This window comes from Suricata suricatta, chromosome 2, assembly GCF_006229205.1.
Source record: "Suricata suricatta isolate VVHF042 chromosome 2, meerkat_22Aug2017_6uvM2_HiC, whole genome shotgun sequence".
In the NCBI taxonomy this organism is placed as follows: domain Eukaryota; kingdom Metazoa; phylum Chordata; class Mammalia; order Carnivora; family Herpestidae; genus Suricata; species Suricata suricatta.
This window is the reverse complement of record NC_043701.1, coordinates 23,819,928-23,830,069: the sequence shown is the minus strand read 5'-3', so window position 1 is coordinate 23,830,069 and position 10,142 is coordinate 23,819,928. Positions and strand designations below refer to the sequence as shown.

Here is a 10,142-nt window from a genome sequence, read left to right as displayed (position 1 = left end):
ATTACTGGTAAAGGCCAATGTTCTGATTCTCAGTCTTCGTTCAGTTGACCTTGGTGCCTGGAGTTGTGTGAAGAGGTTAATGCTGGAGGCCCTAGACCACTTCCTCTGGGCTGTGGATTGACATTGCTGGGCCAGTGCCCTTTCCCCACTATGGATAAGAGGCAGCCCTCACAGTCACAATGCTCCCGGGTCACAGAGGCACTGGGCCCTCGCCCAGCCTCTGCCTGATAAGTTCCCTCTGGGAACGTCTTCTGGTGGGTACTACAGGCTTGATTCCAGGCCCTATGGCCTGTGGAACTATACCGCTGGGGGGAAGGCTGGGCCGGACAGAGTCATCACCTGTGGTGCCGGCCCCATGGATGATGTGGAGTGGACCCAAAGTCCCAAGCCTGAGGAGCTAAGGGTTGGGCTCATCAGCTGGGCAGGATCCTACCTCACTTATGAGACATATAAGAATACAGTCACTGCTACTGCGAAAGGTTTGGGCCGGAGACAGGTAACAAAGCAAACCTGTACTGGAGCCATTTTTCCCAATGACCAAGCTCTTGGCGGGGGGGTCGCGCACATGCGTGCACAGTGGTGGCAGGGGTACACTCTCAACCTAATCATCTTCCTAGTCTTTGTCATGGCCAGACTGAGACCCTCCAACCCCAGGCTTTTGCTCACAGTTCTCCATTGCTCCCTCTATCCCTCTCTAAACCTGTCCTGAGAGACAAAGCGTCAGCCCTTCCTGCCTTGTCTTCCCTGGCTGTTCTCTTCCCTCCATCCCAATACAGAGTGGTTGCATCATCACAAAGAGGAGAGATGAAGAGCCCAGGCTGGTAGCTAAATTGGGGGTATCCAGGGGAAGTTGGACAAGTGGCGTGGCTGCAAGGCCTATGATTTTGTTCTGATTGTAGTTCGGAGATGAGGTACTCTACGAGCTTAGGAGAGCTCATTTTAGAGAGGGGTATAGGCAGCCCTGCAATGGTACTGCAGAGTGAGCCGTAGCAAGGTCCTTGTTTAGAACAGGGTTGATCATAGATGAACCAGACAATTGCATCTCAACTGTGAGTGTTCCCATCCTTATCCCTGGAGCCTGGGGCCACCTGTAAGAGGTCTTGCTTTTCTCCCACCATGCTGGCAAGGTGGGCTTTGGGGGTGGGAGTGTGGCTAGTGTGCTATCTAGGGGCAACAGTGAGGAAGAGAAAAGTAACATTTAAACCAAAGCACTTCTTGGAAAATTACGTATTGAAGGAAGTCAGCAAGTAAGAGAGAGGGAAGTTTACCTTCTGTTAGCTGGAAGAAGTAAGCATTTAGAACTTCTCTTGGGATCTTGAGACATGCTCTGATTCCAGGAGCAGAGGTCCCCTGAAATCTTTTGATTACCGCTGGATGAGAGAGTGGAAGAGCTGACACCAAGGAGGCCTATGGGGAGGGGAAGGTGGTTGGTCCCAAGGAAGATTCTAGGGTGTTGCCAGGGGTGATGGTGGTAGGGCTCCCTGGCCTAGTCATGTGGCAGTACTGATTTCCTTCTTTTTCCTCCCAATGCCTCTAGACTTGGGAGATCTTGGTGAGCAATGAACACGACGCACAGGCTGTGGTGCGACTAAGGAGTTTGCAGGGCCTCTATATCCTATGCGAGGCAGATGGCAGTCTGTGCTATGGCCGGCCAAGGGCCAGCCACCATGGATGCTTCCTACTGCGTTTCCACCGGAACGGCAAGTGGACTCTCCAGTGCATAATTAGTGGTCGTTATCTGGAGTCTGATGGTGAAGATGTGTTCTGCAACTCCAGGGTCCTCTCAGCTTACCACATGTGGACCCCCCGGCCAGCCCTGCATGTCCATGTGATCCTTTACAGCCCCATCAACCACTGCTATGCCCGGGCTGACCCTACCACGGGCCGAGTCTGGGTGGATGCACCAGTTCCCTGCCTGGAGGAATGTGGCTTCCTGTTGCATTTCCAAGATGGATGCTATCACCTGGAGACCTCAGCACACTTCTTCTTGTCCCACTTAGACCGGCTGGTTCCCCAACCTTCATCCCAGACAGCTTTTCACATGCAAGTGCGACCTGGAGGGCTCGTGGCACTGAGCGATGGAGAAGGAGGCATGTTGTATCCACAGGGCACACGCCTGCTCCTGGGCCTGGGCTCCAATCCCCATAGGGGTGAGGAGTGGTTCATCCTACAGCGTTGTCCAACGTGGGTCAGCCTCAGGTCAAAGACTCGGAAGTTCCTCTCCATCATCTATGGCAAGTGCTGGGTTCAACACAGCTGTGGAGGGAGGAAGAGCTGGGTGCTAGAAAGAGAAAAATATGTTTGGGATCAGCAAAGATTTTTGAACATGCTGGGGTCCCAAGAAGGTCTCTTATGCCATGGAGCATGATGATAAGGCCAGGGCCCTGGGCTTTAGGGGAAAGTAGCCTGGGTCTTTCCAGGCTCCTATGGTCCAGCAGAAGGTGATTAAAGCTGAAGGGGGAAAAAGAGGGAACCTCAGCCAGAAACCATGGAGGAGGGGACGACACTGAGGATGAGACCAGACTTTGGCTTCTTCTGACATATTCTTTCTCTGCAGATGTTGAGGTATATGCTGTCTCTGAGCACGTAACCCCAATGTCCTTGTTCCAGTTTGAATGTGACAATGAGAGCCTCACCTTGCAGCTTCGTGCAGTAAATGGCTGCTACCTAGCCCAGGTGAGACCTTGGCCTTCCAAGCAAGAGAACCCTTGATCCCTGAGCTCTCCCATCCTAGACATACTTTCTCCTTCTTCAAGGCAAGTGACCAGATGCTGAAGTGAACAATGGAGGCCCATGTCAATTTTCAACCAATGGCCCAATCTCATCCAATGGTGCCTCTTAAAAAAAAAAAAAAAAACTTGATTGAGGCACAATTTATATACAATAAAATATACTATTTTTAAGCAACAGTAAATTTTGACAAATATATATACTATGCAACCATGCCACAACCACAAGTCAGAGAATATGCCTGTCACCACAGAAAGTCCCTCTTGTGCCTTTGCAGTGAGCTTCCCCTTTTATGGATTCTGTCACTGTAGATTAGATTTGTCTACTCTAGGATCTCATGGAAATGGAATGGGATAGAGTTGCAGTATGTATTCTTCTTCCATCAGCATAATGTTTGTGAGATTCATTCATGATCTGTGTATCAGTAGTTTGTTCCTTTTTATTGCTGAGGAGTGTTCCAGACTACTACTCATAAACACAAACATAATATGCTTATCCACTCGCTTGTTGAGGAACACTTGACTTGTTTCCAGGTTGGGCTATTATGAATAAAGTTACTATGAACACCTGTGTACAAGTTGTTTTTGTGGGCCTATATTTTCAATTATCTTAAGGTAAATACCTAGGGGTAGAAATATGGGGTCACATGATCAATGTGTGTTTATATTTTAAAGAAAATGTTAGTTTTCAAAAGTGAGTATACTATTTTACATTCTTGCCAGTAATGTATGAGAGTTCTAATTGCTCCACATCCTCATCATATTGTCTGTCTTTTTTATTTTAGCCATTCTAATAGGTATGTAGTGGCATATTTGCATCTCCCTTATAATTAATAATGTTGAGTATCTTTTCATGTGCTTACTGGCCATTTGTAGATCTCCTCTGTGAGATGTCTGTTCACATCTTTTGCCCATCTGTCACTGGATTGTTTATCTTACTATTGAGTTCTAAAAGTTCTTTCTATGTTCTGAAGTCAAGTTCTTTGCCAAATATAAGTGTTGTGTTTCCTCCCAATGTGTGGCTTGCCTTTTCATTTGCTTATAGTGTCTTTTGAGCAGCACGTTTTTAATTCTGATGGAGTTCCAATTTCTCCATTTTATAAATGGTTAGTGAACTTTTTGTCCCAATAAATCACTGCCTGTCCCAAGTTGGAAAGAATTTCCTATGTGTTCTTGTAGACATTTTATTGTTTTGCTTTCATTTCTATGTCTATGATCCATTTTGACATGATTTTGGAGTCTGAGTTGAGGACTATTTCTCTCCATATGGATATCCAGTCACTTTTTAATAATGAGCTCTGGGAAATAGCAAACTGGGGAAGTGGGAGAACTAAGGCCATAATACCTTTTCCAAAAAGGATGTGAAGGTATAAAACATACCCTCCCAGGATAGGGAGAATGAAGAAGGCTAGTGGGTGGGATGTGGGAAAGGCTCTAGGAATAGAAATGGTGGGAAGAAAGCTGAGATTTTCAGTCCTTGTTTCCCTTCTCTGCTCCCTATAATCTCTCCAGAGGCACCACAGGACAGTGGTGGCTAATGGGCACCCAATGGAGTCTGACACCTTCTTCCGCATGCACTGGAACTGTGGCAAGATCATCCTGCAGTCTCCCAATGGACGCTTCTTGGGCATCGTAGACAATGGCCTGCTGATGGCCAATGCCACCATGCCAGGTAAGCACAGCAGCTCTCCTGCCAGGTTATTCCAAGTGAGAGATGCTTTCAGAGGGAGCTTGGATATGACAGAAAGAGCACTGGAGTTGGGGGCAGAAGATCTGGGTCTGTATATTTGCTGAGTCACTGACTTTTTGTGATCACTTGGGCAAACCATTTCTTTGAGCCTTGGTTTCATTGGCTCCTTTATCAATGGAGGTGATATCCAACCTGTCTGCCTCACAGGATTATCATGAGGATTAAATAGACTCACACATCTCAAAGGAAGGAAGGACATCAACATTTCGCAGGTTCCACTAATGCTTTCACAAACATTTCATAAGCACATAGCATAAGATCCAGAACATAGTAGGTGTTCACTAATTGTTAAAGTATTGACAACACCTTATAGTTAGGGTCCCTCTTCCCACTTCTCTCTGTGAAAGCATCTAGAATCAGCTCATCCAGATAACTCCTTTCTGTTTCTTTTAGGCCCAAATGAGGAATTTGGGATTCGATTAGCTAACCGTCCCTTCCTCATATTGCGAGGTCGTTATGGGTATGTGGGCACCTCATCAGAACACGACCTAATGAAGTGCAATATGGATCAACCTGACTGCATTCACCTGCTGCCTTGCCGCCAAGGCATCTACCACTTCCAGGGTGAGGAGCTCCTCTTCTTCATCCCTGGGTTCAGAGTCTAGCCCTGCCTTAGCCTTGACTCAGACTTCAGGGCCTGCTGCTCAGATCCTACTTATCATAAAAGGAAAAACAGAGTTTCTGTTTATTTTCACACTTCAAAGCCCCCCAGAATGGGTGGACAGATAAAAAACCCAGCCCTCCTGCATTTCCATAGAGGGACATGACAACACAGGCAGGGTAGGGTAGTCAGCATGCTTCCGGGGAGCCTCTTCAGGCTGTACTGCTGGAGAACATCATCCTGAATGGACCACTGACCTGTGCTCTTCCCTCCCCAGCACAGGGTGGATCCTTCTGGTCAATAACATCCTTTGGCACCTTTCGCCCTTGGGGAAAGTTTGCTCTCAACTTCTGTATAGAGCTTCATGGGAGCAACTTGCTCACAGTACTGGCACCAAACGGCTTCTACATGCGATCTGATCGAAGTGGCACCCTGTTGGCAGACAGCGAAGAGATTACCAAAGAATGTATTTGGGAATTTTAGGTAAGATAAAGTGGGTAAGGACCCAGAGGTAGGGGAGCAGGAATTGAGGGGAAAGAAAGGAAAGGAGGTGGGTGAGAATGAGACCAAAACACCTCCCCTGGGCTGACTTCTGTCCCACAACTTGATCAATGCCAGACGTTTGTTGCAAATCTGTGCCTTTCCTCTCAAGGTTTCTAAACCCAGACTTGCTAGAGAAGGGAGGGGAAATCAGATCTAAGTTTCTCACTATTATGCCACACTGATACGAACGTGCAAGCAAGCTTGCAGGGAGCAAAATCTGGTGTACTCATGTGTTTATCTTTCTTTGATAAGATGCAGAGTTTTGTCCCATTTTTAGGGAAGACAGGTAACTCTGAGGGTATGCTTTCTATCCCATGCACTTTCTGTCCCTACACCCCTGGATCCCTGGAATGCTGATGGCTCCCAAATATTCACTGCAGCCCTGACCCTTCTCCTAAACTCTAACTTCATCTCTTTCCAACTTCCTGATTGGCACTTGACTTTGTCTTGCTCTCCACTCAAAATATGACTCCTCACACTCCCCTCCAAAGATAATTTTTCCTATCCTCCCCATTGCCATCTAGAGCATGGCTGCCCTCCTAAATGCTTCTGGATCAAGACCTCAGCACTATCTCTCCTTTCTCCCTTTCAGTCCCTTTACCAAACCCTGAAAATTCTTGGGTACTCCCTTCACAATGCCTCTTGAGGGCTTGCTGTTTCTTAGCTACCTTTGATACATTTGGTTCCAGGCTTGTCACCAAAAGCCTGCACTGCAGTAAACCCTGTCCCCCCAGCAGCACTCCCTCGCCTCAGGTCCATCCCATTCAATCTCCTCTTGTCCTGTTCAATCTTCTCTCCACACCAAGTTCGCTTTCCTAAGGTGCTGCCTCGAATCCATCATTGCCTATTCACATTTCTTCAGGACACCTCACTGCTCTTAGCCCTGTTTCTTCACAGTTAACCTCACTTTCTTGACTTGGAAAGTTATGAGGATGTTGTAGGAAGAAGAACTTTGGTTTTGATGTCATATAAACCTGGAACTTTGGGGAGATTGCTTTAACATTTCTAGGTCTTTGGTTTCCTTATCTGCAAAATGAGAATAATATCTACTTCATAGGGTGGTTTGAAGGTTAAGTGACAGTATGAATCTAGTTATAGACCCCTAATATATGTTCCCTCCTTTATTCCATTTTCTACCAGTTTTCTATACAAACGGTTTACTATAGCCAAGCTGCAAAAATCAAATGAAATCCCACTGGGCTTGCTTTCTTATCTGTTACATGAAGGGTTTCAGTTTAGCTAAATTTCTCAGGCTCCTTCCAGCCTGACATTCCAATAGACAGTGTATCATAGTGGTTAAGAGCTCATTTTTGGACTCAGAACTGGTGTTCTAAACAGACTTTTATTAGTGTAACTTGTTGTCTGACCCTGGAGAAATGAACCTCACAAAGGTTATTCCTAGTGGATAAAATGGGAACATAATACCTATCTCGTGGGATTGTTGTGTTATGTGACATAATGACTATAAAATGCTTATAAAACAGCCTGGCACCTAGTGCATTCTACTCTATCAGAAGTCTTCCCTGATCCTGTTGAACTCTTAGTAAGTCTTTTCTAATGAATTTAGTATTCCTTTGAACTCTGATGCTTTGTTCATGCCATTAATTTGATTTTAAAAATAAGTTTTACTATCTTTTCCTATAAAATAACTTCACATATATCTATGTTATCCATCATCAAGAATAGGACAAATCATTTTATTGTCTTTTTTCACAGATGGTCTTATGAGATTTTTCCTAAAAGTCCAAGATCAGCAAATGACTGACTGAGAGTTTCTGTTTCCTCTTCCCTTCCCAGGTCAATGGTATGCTACCTATGGAAATCCAAATCCCCCAGGAGAAACTACTACACTAAACACAAGAACCCCAGAGTCAAGATCCATGAGAATATCTGTTACACAACTTCCCCTACCCAGTTTAGCAAAACACCTGTTTCAAGCAACAATACACACAAAAGGCCACCCCCAAGACCCTGGTGTGCATCTGACTCAGTACAGAATAGGGGTCTGGATATGGGTGGAGCCAGAACCCCCAGGTCACTCCAAGTTCTATCCAGAAAAGGCAGCACCAAATGGTAGCCAGTTCTTCCAGTGATCTTCCCCATTCCCACAAGAATCACTAGACTTTTTCCAGTGATCCCATTAGGAGCCAGTTTTGTCCTGAAGGATTAAGAATCCAGATATGATTAGATGTCCTTTTGGTTTTTAAAGAAAGGAAGGATTATTAATCCTATGGGCACAGGACAATGGAAATAACACCTTATACTGGTCTAGCACTCCCCACTCAGCACCACCCTGAAGTTTACCAATTATCCCACCTTATCATTACCTTTGATCTCATCAGTTGGGTATTTTCCCCATCACTGCCCACCTTTTATAGGGAGCTGAAGTGATTTGCCCAAGGTTCCATGACTAGGGTCTCTGACTCAATTCTTAACAGTGAATGTACTGTAATGTCCACTATTCTTTCCATCAAAACACAGTTTCCAAAATGACCATTATTCTTGCACTGTCTGTAAAACTTTGGCCTTTATCTATCTATCATATTCTCTATCAATGTCTTTATTGACATAGACTCTTAAGTACTTTTATTTAGAAAGGAATATTTTAATCACTATCATAAAGTGGAAGACCAGAATCACTTGCCATAAATAGAAAGTGACCTTAAAAATAAATACAATGAGGGGCGCCTGGGTGGCTCAGTCAGTTGAGTGTCCTACTTGGGCTCAGGTCATGACCTCGCTGCTCCTGGGTTTGAGCAGCACATCAGGCCCTGTGCTGACAGCTCAGAGCCTGGAGCCTGCTTCAGATTCTGTCTCCATCTCTCTACCCCTCTCCTGCTCATGCTCTGTCTCTCTGTCTCTGTCTCTTTCTTTCAAATATAAAATAAAACATTAAAATTTTTTAAATAAATAAATACAATGACGGACACCTGAGTGGCTTAGTCAGTTAAGCATCCTACTCTCAATTTTGGCTCAGGTCATCGTCCCACAGTTCGTGAGTTCAGGCCCTATACAGGCTCTGTGCTGTGGGCACAGAACCCGCTTGGGATTCTCTCTTTCTCCTTCTGTCTCTGCCCCCTGCCCACTCATGCTCTCTCTCCGTCTCAAAATAAAAATAAATAAATAAATGAAAACGAAATGATGCTATCTAATCCTAACCAGATTTCCCTCACCTGCCCAAGGCTCAGAACCCAAGGTTCCCTTTCCCTTTGTTTAAAAAAAAAGAAAAAAGATTAACAACTGTTATAGAGGCATTAAACTCTAGGACCAAAATGAAAGCTTCTCTTTAATGCAATCAGAATGGAAAGGGAGTTGAAAGAGGAATAATTTTCTCCTTTCTGATTCAATATTATTTAAAGCAGTGTCTACATGCCTCCTAAAATGTTCGCAAATACCAACAGTGATGCCTGACCCCCACTCTGGGAAAATTGCACCACACTCTAATGAGAGCCTGGTTTTTAAATCTGTTGAGAAAAGAAGCTAAAACCACATCATGAGAGAGGTTCAATTTGCATAGAGGAAAATGACCTCAGGTTTTTGTAAGTATGTTTCTCCTCAAGAGATATAAAGGAATTTTGTAAAAATTTTTATCTAGTAAGTGAAGCTTGAGAACACTAGCGACCAGGGCAGTTCTTTCCCCGAGAACTTTAAGAACAGGCCAAAGATATGGAGGGGAATACACCCTTCAGAGACATAGGAGCTTGGGGGCCATTTAAGGCAGACTCTCTTCCTCATCATTCCATAAATGCACTTACAAACTCAGACGCACAGGCACGCATGTGCGTAGAGACACACACGGAGCCCACACATTGTCTCTTATTGCTCCATTCCCACAAGTGGTCATCCATCCTCCCCCTGAATGTGCTTGGCCATGGGGCCTCAGCTGACAGCTCCCTCCATTGCTGACATCAGTCCTGTAGTTGAATGAATGGCTTGTTCTCAGACTGAACTGTGCAGATTGCCATCCCACAACACCTCACCCATTTACCTAGGCAGTCCGTCAGCAGGGCAGAGGCAGGGTACGCTCCATTACCCTTGGAATTTCATTCTAGAGCTCTGCTGTCCCATAGAACATTTTGTGCTGATGGAAATGTTCTATGTTTACGGTCTCAGACAGCAGCCAGGGGACACCTGTGACCTTGGGGCATTTCATATGTAGCTAGTGGGAATGAGGAATTGGATTGTTCATTTTATGTGCATTTTTTATTGTTTTATTTGTTTTTGAGAGACAGAGACAGAGACAAAGTGAAGGTGGAGAGGGGCAGAGAGAGTGAGAGACACAGAATCCAAAGCAGGCTCCAGGCTCTCAGCTGTCAGCACAGAGCCCGACCCAGGGCTCAGCTTAGTGAGCCGTGAAATCGTGACCTGAGCTGAAGTCAGTTGGTTAGCTGACTGAGCCACCCAGGTGCCCCAGCATTTGACTTAATTTTAATCGCATTAAAATAGTCACATGTGGTTAGTGGCTGCTTATTGAGGAGCACAGCTCCAGAGTATTTGATTAAGATAACTTCTGGAGGAG

The 10,142-nt window shown here is 45.3% G+C and overlaps 1 protein-coding gene across 3 annotated transcripts; it reads left to right on the top strand.

Moving 5' to 3' along the window:
* The first annotated feature begins 204 nt into the window (after positions 1 to 204).
* Positions 205 to 7,592, top strand: FSCN3 (fascin actin-bundling protein 3). 3 transcript variants are annotated; one of them, XM_029923958.1, is made up of 7 exons: positions 205 to 496; positions 1,538 to 2,234; positions 2,558 to 2,676; positions 4,242 to 4,401; positions 4,873 to 5,043; positions 5,358 to 5,563; positions 7,421 to 7,592. In XM_029923958.1, exons 1-6 carry the CDS (start codon positions 356 to 358, stop codon positions 5,561 to 5,563), a joined length of 1,494 nt encoding a protein of 497 aa, XP_029779818.1. In that variant the 5' UTR covers positions 205 to 355; the 3' UTR covers positions 7,421 to 7,592. The 3 variants fall into 3 exon arrangements, 2 of the variants coding, with proteins under 2 accessions (XP_029779818.1, XP_029779812.1); XR_003903403.1 differs by having other exon boundaries at positions 209 to 496; positions 5,363 to 5,563; XM_029923952.1 differs by lacking the exon at positions 4,873 to 5,043 and having other exon boundaries at positions 209 to 496.
* The last annotated feature ends 2,550 nt before the right edge of the window (positions 7,593 to 10,142 follow it).

Coding starts and splice junctions, on each gene's coding strand:
- FSCN3 (XM_029923958.1), top strand. CDS start 356: ATGGATGATGTGGAGTGGACCCAAAGTCCCAAGCCTGAGGAGCTAAGG. Junction 497..1,537: donor AAGGTTTGGGCCGGAGACAG/GTAACAAAGCAA, acceptor CAATGCCTCTAG/ACTTGGGAGATCTTGGTGAG. Junction 5,044..5,357: donor AGGCATCTACCACTTCCAGG/GTGAGGAGCTCC, acceptor TTCCCTCCCCAG/CACAGGGTGGATCCTTCTGG.